At 56.5% G+C, this 11,977-nt stretch overlaps 1 protein-coding gene and 1 long non-coding RNA gene across 9 annotated transcripts in view; one reads left to right on the top strand and one right to left on the bottom strand.

Moving 5' to 3' along the window:
• The window catches only part of CPNE2 (copine 2), a 54,997-nt gene continuing 43,020 nt past the window's right edge, over positions 1 to 11,977 (bottom strand). For 2 of the 8 annotated variants that reach the window (XM_055553889.1, XM_055553890.1), the window contains 4 exons: positions 10,357 to 10,408; positions 8,740 to 8,873; positions 1,764 to 2,000; positions 1 to 440 (listed from right to left, as the gene is read on the bottom strand). In XM_055553889.1, the coding sequence (XP_055409864.1) occupies positions 333 to 440; positions 1,764 to 2,000; positions 8,740 to 8,873; positions 10,357 to 10,408 (531 nt within the window). In that variant the 3' untranslated portion in view covers positions 1 to 332. Of the gene's footprint in view, positions 441 to 1,763; positions 2,001 to 3,191; positions 3,326 to 4,427; positions 4,554 to 4,905; positions 6,474 to 7,765; positions 8,138 to 8,739; positions 8,874 to 10,356; positions 10,409 to 11,977 lie in introns of those variants that run through there. The other 6 variants (XM_055553897.1, XM_055553894.1, XM_055553892.1 and 3 more) reach the window with 6 other exon arrangements.
• On the top strand, positions 982 to 10,851 carry LOC129632370 (uncharacterized). Its single transcript, XR_008704480.1, has 7 exons — positions 982 to 3,428; positions 3,907 to 3,984; positions 6,005 to 6,188; positions 6,995 to 7,204; positions 7,595 to 7,772; positions 8,632 to 9,100; positions 10,531 to 10,851. It is a non-coding gene; the product is annotated as an uncharacterized LOC129632370 (long non-coding RNA).

Genomic DNA, 11,977 nt, shown 5'->3' with positions numbered 1-11,977 from the left:
TTATGATTGTAAAAATTTTATTCTCTTTAATAATAATAATAATTCCACTAAAATTATACAAAGTACATTCAATACTTAAGAGTGGCGAGGGTGGGGAGAGGAGGAGAGGAAGCCAGTTTGGCCTGGAAGCATCATCAGTCAACTCCAACAAAGGAAGCCCAGCTGGGCTGGAGGAAGTTGGGGGTGGGGGTCCGGTTGTAAAAAATAAAAATGTGGATCATTAAAAAAAAAAAAAAAATAGGGCCACCCACAAGGAAGCAGGGTGAGCATGCATGTTCCTGGGGAGGGCAGGAGGCCCAGCCGGCATGCTGCTGCTGGGTGAGGGCTGGCACTCAGGCGGGCTCCGAGTTGGTGGGGGGCAGGTTTTTATGCTTGAAATACTGAACAACTTGTTGGGGCAGTTCTGCCAGCACAGCTTTGGCCAAAGTCTCCTTTGCTGCCTGCAGGGTAGGGTGGAGAGTGAGGAGAGAGAAAGGATTACTGGGTGAAGTGGGGAGGCGCACCACACCCAGGCAGCTGATACAGAAAGTGTCCCTGGAGGACAAGCTGGACCAGAAGACCAGAGCTGTCTAAAACTAGCATCCCTCATCCAGCTCAAGCCTGAAATCCCACCCTCAGCAACGCTTTCCTTTGCCTTGACACTAAGTGTGACTCTTAACCTGAGCACTCGACGTGCCCAGGAGTAACATTTCAAGATGAATTTGTCTGCAGGAGGCTTTTGGGGGAAAGAGACGGTGGAGGCCGGCTGCACAGCCTACTCATCTTGATCTCCTCCTTGGTCAGGATCAAGGGGCTGCAACTGTCTGATTTGCTGCTCATCACCCAGACACAGGCCAGGCACACCAGGAGCTCGGTCAGTGTCCATGTGGTGCCTGGGTGGGCAGTGCTCAGCACTTGCCCTCAGGAAGCTCACACTCCAGAGGAAGGAGCTGAACCAGCTCAGGCAAACCCACAGGGTACTGGGCGCAGAGGTGAGTACCACTGCTTCCAGGCTGGAGTGGCCAGTTCTTCCTGGGACTAGCTCCCAGGACCTGAGCCACAGCACCCTGAAGTCCTTATGGTTGAGGCAGCGGAGGCCAGGAGGAGAGGAACACAGTGTGCCTCATCGAATGAGAGGTAGGCTCCAGGCTGGCAGTACAGGGTGGCATCTGAGAGCTGCCTCTTGGGCTGCTTGTGGGCCCTGCTGCAAGGGCAGTGCCCAAGAAGCTAATGCCAGCCTCCCTGTAAGCAGACCTGGGTCCCCTGCAGAAGGACCGGAGCCAACTCCAGGAGCGTAGGAGGCCTCCAGTTCCCCCTTAGAGAAGCCCTCAGGGAGAGGAGGCCATTGTAAGGTGGGCCTTGTTTTCCACCTGAAGTGAGGAGGCTGGTGAGCTATGAATCCCAGGAAAGCCCCTTGCACCTCAGGGCCTCGGCTCTCATCTTTCTCCTGGGATGCTTTGCCCCACATGCATAATTCTGACTTGGTTCAGGGTTAGAAGCAGGTCCTCCCGGAACCCCTATCCTGAAGCCCCAGTCTGGACTGGGCACCGCTCCCCTGAGTTGCTGAAGCAAGTGCTCAGCGACTGTCACGTAGCCTCATCTGGGGACAGGGCCTGGCATGGCCCCGGGTGCGTAGTAAGCCCCCAGGAAGTATGTAGTCAACAGAGCTGAGGGTAGAGAAGCCTAGGACCGGGCAGGCAATCCCAGCGCCTTCAGCCTGGATTATTAACTATGCTGGTTGGGGTCCTGTAACTGCCCCCTCCCCAGTCCGTGCCCACACTCACGTTGCGGAATTCTCGAAAGGGCACGAACTGCACAATATCGCGGGCTGCCTCCTCTCCCGTGTGGGAGCGCAGCATGCGGCTGTCCCCGTCCAGGAACTCCATGGCCGCAAAGTCAGCGTTGCCCACGCCCACGATGATGATGGACATGGGCAGCTTGGAAGCCTGCACCACGGCGTGCCGCGTCTCCTCCATGTCACTGATGACACCGTCCGTGATGATGAGGAGGATGAAATATTGCTGTGGGAGGGGGTCAGCAGGCACTCAGCACAGCCCAGGGCCCCTGGCTGCCCTTCCCCTCCCTCCTTTCCCACCCACCCCAACCCCTCTGACCCCCGGGGAGGAAGGCGGCGCTTCTCCCAGAGCTGCTGCCAGATCGCAGGCACCTCCCTTCACGCTCGGGCCCTTCAGGCCTATCACAACCGGAAGCACAGACTGCTTTCTCTCTTCCTCTGCCTTTCCCAGCTCAGGAGAGTGAGAGCTCCAGACTCCAGGCCTGGCTCTGATAGTGGCTACACCGTGGGACTCTGGGCCACTGACTCAACTGGCTGTGCCTCAGTTTCTTCATCTGCAGAATGGGAGTTCCCACACCTCTCAAAGAGACCACACCAGCCACGTGGTAGCAGCTTGGTAATTGACAGCTGTACCCCGGCAGAGCGAGGTCCACGGCTGCTGGGGAAGATGCCTTCTGGCTTGTGGACTCTGAGACAAGCCTGCCCTTCTCTGCTGTACCTGCACATGAACACCTGTGACCCTGGTCATCCCCCATCAGCACAGCGGACCTTGTAGGAACTAAGCAGGTCATCTAGGTCAGTGCTTCTGGGAGTGTGGGGTCTACTGGCAACAAGCAGACTCTGGGCACACCCCAGACACAGCATCAGTCACAGTGGGGAGGGTACTGGTTTTGCAGTGGTCTTTGAATTCTACAAACTGTACCCAGGAGGAAGTCTGTCTCATGCCAGTGTGTCACACTTGCTAACCCTCCCTGTTAGCAGAGAGAAGGCAGGAACCTAAGCGCTCCAGAGACAGCAGTCTCTAGGTAGACCTTACCACCACTGTGCTGCCTGATGTATTTATTTCTATTGTTACTCTCTATCCTAACTCTATAACTAAATTTTCCTATACAGTGGGTTATAGTTTCTTTATAAAATTAAGTGAAAAAAATACTGAATAATAATTAGTGTAAGTGACAGGTGGCCATAGCACAGACTGTGGAGATGGGGGTGAGTAAATGAAGTTCAGGAAAGCTCACTGGATGATCTCTGGGCAGAAGCCCCAGGACTCCCAGCTGCTTGAGATCTCCTCTTCAGCTTGGCTCTGTGCCTAGCACCCCCTGGCCCCTTTTGGGGACTCAGTTTTCCCCATCCATAAAATGAACAGAAAAGCCCTTGTGGTCTTAATAGTCTCTGTTTAGGGCTTTTGCCTTTTCGTCTGACCCTTCTGAGTCTTAGGAGAGGCAATGTGGACCCAGAATAGTCAAGGTCATAGAGGTAGAAAGGACATAACCAAGCCAGCGCCCAAGTCAGCATCTGGCCACCTTCTCACTCAGCAAAGCCGTCCACTGCCTAGAAAACATATGGAGACCACAGGTTCAGCCATCAAGGATTCCTTACTCTCCTGCCTGTCTCCCAGGCACAGCTGTGGAAGGCAGGAATGAACTGCATGGAGGTATGGACCCCACCATCCTAAGCCCCAACCCCCAACAGTAATCCAACTTCTGCACTGTGCCTTTAAGAGACTGATCACTTGGCTGGGGATGGATACCTGTTGCTATGGAGATGGCAGCCTGAATCCTTGCAGTGGAGGTTGCTGCTGCCAGTCCCCATTCCTCTGGTTGGAGGTCACCTCATAAGCCCTTCCAGATGCTTGTCCCCTCACAGCCCACCATCGTCCCAGCCAGCCAGCACCCCCTTCTCTTTGTGGCCCTCTAACCCCACTGCTATCCTACCACAAATGGTCCAGGACAGTATTTCTGGGGTACCTAAGTTGGCAGGAGAAGTCTGGCAATGAGAACAGAAAAGAAGCTTGGCCTTGGGTGACAGGCTTCTCCACTCAGTGGGTGGGGCTGGTTTCCAAGCCCTGTCCAGCTCAGACCACAGTCTCCCACCCTCCTCCTGACATGGCCCTCTTGACTCCTCCCTTTCAGCCAGCCACATGTCTACATTTGGAGACCTGGAGCACGCAGGCCAGGGTTCCTGCAGAACTGTAGGCACCAACTAAAAGGGTGAGTCATGGTGGCAGTGACCACACACTCCCTGTCATCCTCACGCTGGGATTCTCCTTTTGGAGATGGGGAGACAGGCTGAGGGGGTCAATGACTTGCTCAAGGACTCAGCCAGGAAGGGCATAGTCAAGGTTCAAGCCCAAGCCTGGGGCCCTTGCCACAATGGTATCGGTGGCCAGTAGCTGTCTCTCCAATAGTGGGGACTGGCAGGGCAAAGGTTTCTGCACCCTCTCCCCCAGCACCCCAGTGTCAGGAAGCCTGAATGTCCAGGACAGCCGCCTAGGGCAGGGCCCAGAGGCATGGCACGGGACTCTCAACCCTCACTCCCGCGTACCAGCCAGACACACCCACAGTGCCCACACCTATGTGCCGGGCCTTAGCATCTGTGCAGCTGGGCCTGCCGGGGAACAGCCTGGGCCAGCCTTGGCACTGGAAGTGCCGCTGACAAGTCCTAGGCTTCATGCCCGTCCCAAGCAAAAATGAGGTTGTCCAGGAGCCTAAAGGTCTACTCCAACTTCAGGGGTCCATGATCCCATCCCCAAGACATCAAAGGAGAGATAGGAAGGATGCTGTGGAAGGGGAGAAAGAAGGGAGGAGTTGGGCAGGAGGACGTGGGCAGGGCCTCTGCTGTCCCCACAGACAGTCCTGGTCTACCCTACTCCAAGCTTTCCCACCTCCGTGCGTTTCCTGGTTTACCTCCTGCCTGGGAACTCTCCCCAGCCACGGCTCAGAGACTCCCCGGGGGCCTGAGCTCTGCTTCCGCTGCCAGCGAATACCCGCTGGGGAGGGCTCCTCTGGACACTTCTCCCCGTCCCCTCCCCCACCCCCCCCCAGCACCCTAAGAGCTCCTCAGGGCAGCCCCTCCCCCCAGGCCTTCTGTATCTCATGGGCCTGGCACCCTGTGTGTGCTCCATAAACATGACCAGCTGCCACGGGGTCAAACCCAGATCCTAAATCCCCAACACACTACAAAGATGGAGTGTATCTTGCCCTTACCCAAGAGGTTTTTCAGGTTTCTCAGGCTGTAAGTAGTCACTTCCCCTAACACATTTAACGTGTGGCTTGATTTATATGAAACTGACTTGACCACAGAATTCCAGGCAGAGTCCGGGAAAGTTGCACTCATTCCTTCCTAGCTTACTTCTGAGAAGTTGGCAGCTGAGGGCCCTGGGGAGTGGAGGGAGATTCCCAGGGTGCTGACTGCTTCCAGCTCGCCCCCTACCCCCGCCCCACCCACCATTAGGACACTAGTTGCCTAGGCAGCCAACCAGCAATGGACCACGGATGGGAAGGCCCAGGGCAGAGGGGAGGATGAGGAGCTCTCCACAGTAAGAGGCCCATGGTCCCACCCAAACTTAGTATCTTTCAGTGACTGTCACTGCCCTCAAGAGAAAGTCCAGGTTCCTCAGTAGCTTAGAAGGCGTCTCTGGGACCTGGCCTACCTTTCAACCTTACCCCCACACACCCCTTCCTTCAGTTACGCCACACACCACACCTCCAAGCCTTTGCCCTATTCTGTTCCCTCTGCCTGGGACACTCCACACACACACACACACACCCGCTTTGTGAGACCAACTCTTAAGCAGCCTCCAAGTCTCAGCTTGGACATCACTCCTCGAGGAAGCCAGCTCTGAGCCCTCTGTCTGGGGTAGGTGCCACCTTTATAATCCTGTGCTTCTGCCATCACAGGTTTAATCGGTTGGCATTACAGCTGCTGTCTCCTGGCCCAGCTCCCCACTAGACCACTGGCCCTGGAAGGGCAGGGGCCATGGCCTGGGAACACGGTCTCCCCAGTGCTGCACGGGAACACACTCTGTAGAACTGAGCTGTGTGAATGAATGGGAGAGCGCGGGCCTGCCTGGAGAGATGCTTCCACCACCTGCTCTTGATTTCCTGTGCGTGGGTGTGCGTGCATGTTCGTGTGCCGGGGACAGGGAGGATGAAGCCACACCAAGTGTTTCCCAAACAGCGGCTGTTCAAAAGCATCAGGTAATGCACAGATCACTTCCTTTTGCTTTAGGCCTAAATGAGCTCAGCATCACCAATTGCCGGCCCAAGAGGTGTCCTCAGAAGATTCACCAACCCACGTTGATTAGGGGCTGTCAAGTTCCAGGCTCTGTGCTGAGCAGTTTGGATGCCGATCTGCTTGAATCCTTGCAGTGTTTCCCTTAGGCAGGCAGCGTTCCATCATTCCCGTTGTACAGGTGAGAAAACCAAAGTTTGGAGAGCTTAAGCAACCTGCTCTGGGTCCCACTGTCAGGAAGTGGGGGAGCTGGGATGTAAGCCAGGTCAGTGGGCCCCCAGAGCTTGAGGCTGAACCATCAGGCAGCCCCACCTTCGGTGCAGTGATATGGACGGAGTGAAGGCAGGAGGTCTTCTTGGATAGCAGAGTGGGAGGGGCCTCTTGCAGCCCAGAGATGCTGGCCCGAGGTCACACCTAGGGTGGGTGACAGTGCTTCCCCAGGGTGAGGAGCCAGGGTTGGAAGGACCTGGTCATGACGAAAGGGGCTGGGGTATTGTGAGGATTAGGACTGGTCAGGATTAAGACTGGCTCAGAGCAAGGCCAAGCTCTTCCCTGTGAGGGCCCTCAGCAGTTGTTCCCCAGAACACAAAGATACCTTCCTGGCAATCCCCAGGGCCCAAGCCTCTCCAGACTGGGGGTCTAGCGGGTACTGGCCCACTTCTCCTCAGGACCTCAGCTCCTGCCCCTGCTCAGCAGTTGAAAGAGCCCAAGAAGAACCCTGGGCTCCATTCCTCCTCCACCCCATTTTTTACGCTTAAACAAGAATGCAGGCCATTCTTCCATCCCTCTGAAAGTGAGTCCAGGCAGATAAAAGACTAGGCGGGCCAGTAGCCTCGGCAGCAGCAGGCAGCCAAACAGTGTGTGAGGTGAGGGGCTGCCTTCCCTCTGCCCTCTCCAGTTCTAACCCAGGAACATTAAAAAAGCAACTCGCAGGTCCTCCCCAGTTACCTCCCATTCAAGTGGGCTTACTTGCCCCGTTTCATAAAGGAAACAGGCTCAGAGCCGTCAGCTGCTACCACCAAGGCCAGGACTAGAGCAGGTCATGCTCCCTGGAGCAGAAACAACCTTGTGCAGTGACCTCCTTCCTGTTCGTCACCGGCATCTGCTGTCCCCTCTGCCGCCTTTCCTCGTTCTCAAGTCTCACTGGTTGCCAGCTGCTGTGTTATCACATTTTAATCCTAACACCACCACCTCAAGGTAGGTCCTCTTACTATTCCCATGGTACACACGAGGCTCAGAGGGTAAGTGATTTACCCAGGTTACACAGTGATGAACAGGCAGGGGCAGGATGCACACCCTGGTAGGCTGACCCCAGGACCCCCTTTCCCACAGACCCTCTGCTGCCTCCCATGTGCAGACCATGGGGTGCTGTCCTGCCCTCCCCAGGCTGACCGGTGTCATCTTCTCTCATAACCTCCCCTCCGCCTTCGGGAAATCAACCTCTACCTCCTGAGCAGCTGCCTCCCTCCTCCAGGCAGTCCGAATGGGACCCGCTCCCTTTCCCTTTGAGAGAGGCCTCCCCCAGCTCCTCGTGCAGTGCACAGCACACCACTGGGGCCAACTTAAATCCATCCATTCCCGGAACAGGAGCGTCTGCCGCAGCACCGGAGTAGATGAGACACGACACACACACACTGCGGCCCCACGGGGCTGAGGGTCCAGTGCAGGAGACGCATAATAGGCAGAAACCCAGAGTATGTGAAGGAGATGTTGCTGCCACCATCAGAGTCAAGACAGGAAGAAACAGAAGGCAGGAGAGGCTCGAGTGAGTGTTCAGGGAAGTAGCAGTTGAGGGGACGCTGAGGGATGGGACGGAGCCAGCGTCAGGAAGAACCTCCAGGCAGAGGAGACAGCAGAACAAAGGATCTGCTGGGAGACAAGCTGGTGTCTCTGAGGAGCAGGAACAAGGTGGAGGTGGGACGGTCACCGCAAGTGAAGAGAGGGGCATGGGCCCGTGGGGTCCAGGGAGAGGTTACAGTGGCCACGGCCGCAGGGCAGCCGGTGAATGGAGGCAGAGTGAAAAGGGCGGTCAGGAGAGACTTCAGCACTTGTGCAGCAAACCCTTTCCTTCCAGAGACGAAGGAAGCCTCCTTCCACCGAGGGCTGGGACTGTGGCAGGGGCTCAGGGACCTGGTCAGGTGGGAATTGGACCCATGCCTCAATCACAGTCCAGGTTCCACCACCCCAATGTGGGTACCGGTTCCCAGTCTTGGCTCAGCCTACTTGTGGCAGAAGACCCGCAACTCACATCACAAGCCCTGGTGGACGGCAGGGGAGGTAGACTTGGTGATCCCAACACTGGCACTGGGCCTGGAGCTGGGAAGGAGAGCGGCTGGGATGCACAATGCCCAGGACAGCTGTTTGCCATATATTCCAGATGCTACACGGCAGCCCTGTCACTGACCACCAGACCCGGGCCAGACAGTTCCAAAGCCCTCAGTGTGAGGTGGGAGCTGCAGGGACCCCAGGCCCAGGTTTCCCTCTGCCCATGAAGGCACTTCCCAATAATCACAACCCTATTTTCTGCTAAGCACAAACAACAGAATGGCTCTCTGTCCTGGAGTCTGTGCTCGAGGAAGCCAGAACCAAGGCAAGCTTGTCCCAAGCCCCTTCCATCCCTGCAGGTAAACTGAGTGACACCAGGCTCACCTAGGATCTTAGGATGGAGAGGCAGAACACCCAGCCGGAGCCTGCCCCACCCTGCATGTCCACACCAGTGGTCACCTACTCACCATGGCTGTCTGCTGCTGCGTGGCTTGGGCTGCAAACCGGGCCACATGGTTGACGATAGGAGAGAAATTGGTGGGACCGTAGAAGCGGATGTGGGGCAGGCAAGCCGAATATGCCTGGGCGATGCCGTCCACACCTGCCTCGGAGAAGAGAAGATTCTGGATCAGCCTGGTCCTCCCTGACCCTGCACCCACTCTCTGCTGCCCCCCACCCAAACACCCTCGCCATGCCCAGTCTGGGCCCTGGGGTACTGGAAGCTCCCAGAGAGCAGGGCCAGGGTGGAATAAAGAGCCCTGAACATGGAGGCTGACCTGAGTTCCAGTCCTGCCTTTACCACTTCTTAGTCATGGGGCCTGGAGGAAGGTACTTAAATCTTTCTGATCCTGTCAAAAGGGCTGGTAATCTCCACTCTTGGGAAGCTGGCAGGAGGGGGTCTAGCAGGCTCCTCTTGGAGAAGGAGTGGGCAGAGCCTGTAGTGACACTGTGGGGTCCCAGGGAGTCATCTGGGGGTCCATTTTACATGCTATGGCTTCTCAGCGTTGGTGAGGGGACTAAGGTTTGCACAGCCCTGCAGACAGAAGGTGCTCTGTAAATAGCTGCCGTTACAAGCCTAAGAACACCGCCTGCCCTGCCATCCTGTCCAGAAGGCCTCTGACCAGAGACGAGGTAAATGGACAGAATGTCTCCGCTCCAAATCAGACAGACCCCAGCTGGAGGACAGGACCACACTTCCAGGCAACAAAGGCCCATGGCTTTTGAGTCACAGCATCGTCCCTAAGGTGGTAACCTGATGCAGTCCCCTCCCAAATACAAACCTGACCTAGCTTCAGGGATCCCCAGGGAAGGCAGATGCTACATCTGAAGCCAGTTGAAGCTAGAAGCTCTCATGGGGTCAGGGACCACCCTCTTCCATACCCCTTCTCTTTCACTGTTTCTTTTTTAAACATCAAACATATTTATTTAATGCCTACGATAGGCAAGGTCTTCTTGTGAGTGCTATGGTTTAGTCGCTAAGTCATGTCCGACTCTTGCGACCCCATGAACTGTAACCTGCCAGGCTCTTCTGCCCATGGGATTCTCCAGGCAAGAATACTGGAGTGGGTTGCCATCTCCTCCTTTCACTGACTCTGGGAGGCTCAGAAATCCTGAGGCCTGGGGTGGGGAGAGCACAGACACCACGCTCGCTGCCTGCCCCTCCCTCTTGCCCAGCACCCCTGCCCAGGTGGGGCAGGACATGGCTGGGCTCTCCCTGTGAGGGCAGGAGGGCGGGGAGAGGCAGGTGTGTATTTTGCTGCCCTTACCTCCTCCTGATCTACACAGGGAATCCTGTCAACACTTCCCTTTATTCTCACCTGACTCCCCAGTGAGGTGAGCTCCCTCCCCTAGGGCAGGTGAAGTGGCACAGGCCGAGTGGGGCGCAGTGACCTCTCCAACTCACACAGCCAGGAACAGGCACAGCTGGCCTTGAATGCCAGGCCACCTGACTCCAAATTCCAGCTTCTCCCTATCTGCCATCCTGAGCAAGTATGATGGGGAGAGGAGCGAAAAACAGAAAGCTGAACTCCGTCCCTCTCTCCACCCAGGGAGACCAGGGCTGATGCAGGGGGCTTGACACTCACCCGAGCAGAAGGGGTTGGTGGGGTTGAAGTTGATGGCAAACTCATGGGAGACCTGAAATGCAGAGAAAAGGGTGAGTCAGAGCCTCCTGGTCTATACCTGGACCCAGGCAGGCCCACACGCTGCCAAGCGAGACTCCCTCTGAGGGAGACTGGCTCTTTGCTGCCCGACCCCAGGTCAAGGCTGTGACACCCGCTGCATCTGCTTTCGCCCCTACTGCTGGCTCTGAGCGACCACGAGGCCCAACCACCTCCACTTCATAAACAGAAGAAACTTGACACCCTTCTCTCAGTCGTGTCCGACTCTTTGCAACCCTGTGGACTACATCCCACCAGGCTCCTCTGTCCGTGGAATTTTCCAGGCAAGAATACTGGAGCAGATTGCCATTTCCTACTCCAGGGGATATTCCCGACCCAGGGATTGAACCCATGTCTCTTGCATCTCCTGCACTGGCAAGCAGATTCTTTACCACTGCGCCACCTGGGGAACCCCCAGGTCCTTCTACACCACCCTGATCTCCTCTGGGGGGCCAGGGCTGTCTCTGCCTCCTCGCCCGACTCAAGAAGCCCTGAATAGGCAGAGATGTGTCTGAGGGTGACGGGTTCAAGGAGCAGCTGGAGCACTCCTTCACCACCTGCTTTCACGGTAGAATTTCACATAACTAGAATTCCCCTTCTTCAGGCCTCGAGGGCCTTCCCCCATCTCACTAACAAGCACGAGTGCTTGGAAGAAAGCCCACCTTATGCCAGCGAGCCAAGCTGGGGCTTAGCTGACAACCCACGCAGAGCAGGACTGGGGGATCGGGAAACGTAGTGGGGCCAGAAGGGCAGGGAGTAGAGAGCTCTGTCCCGGTTCCTGCAGACCCAGCTCCAAGCCTGGGGGGGTCACCAAAGGTGACCCTGCACACTCCCAGAAGGCATGGGCCCACACAGGGACCCACAACCAGACCCCGTTCAGGGCTGTGGGTAAGACTGCGGTGGCTGCAGAACCCAGGACCGCAGGAGGCCCAGAGCTCAGGTGGAGGTTAGGGTCTGCCTTCTCTCCCGGCCACTGTCTCCCAGCCAGAGACGCCACACAGCCCCTTCCCTGAGAACTGGGTGCTGCAGCCTATGTCCAGCACCTTGCCCGCGGTCCCCTCACTCGTTCTTCACAAGTATCCAGAGAAAGGTCTGGTATCACCCCCTGTGACAGATGTAAAACTGAGACAAAATGGACCAGATGATCCCACGGTCTCACATCTACCAAAGGGGAGCGTTGGGACCAGAACTGAAGTTGGGCTGTCGCCTGTGCTCACATAAACTCACTAACCTGAGAAGATGCTCCTCTCCTGAGTATATATAGGAGGGTGAAGAAATGCCTGGGGGAAGGGACCCCAGCCTTCAGCTGCTGGAGGAATGTTCCAGTCCAGACACAACCCCAGACAGATGCTCTTGCTCCGAGACACTACAGTGGAGGTGCTGGAAGCCCCTGCCAAGTCCAACATCCCCACTTCACAAGTAAACTAACTGAGGCCCAGAGAGGGGAAGAAGCCAGGTGCCAAGACCACACAGCAGGAGACCTGAAGCCTAGGATCCTCAAGCCGGGTAAAAGGGTTGGTTGGACCTCTGACCTTGCAGAGCCCTC

The sequence above is a fragment of the Bubalus kerabau genome, chromosome 17 (genome assembly GCF_029407905.1).
Source record: "Bubalus kerabau isolate K-KA32 ecotype Philippines breed swamp buffalo chromosome 17, PCC_UOA_SB_1v2, whole genome shotgun sequence".
Lineage (NCBI taxonomy): Eukaryota > Metazoa > Chordata > Mammalia > Artiodactyla > Bovidae > Bubalus > Bubalus kerabau.
This window is presented reverse-complemented; position numbering and strand designations above follow the sequence as displayed.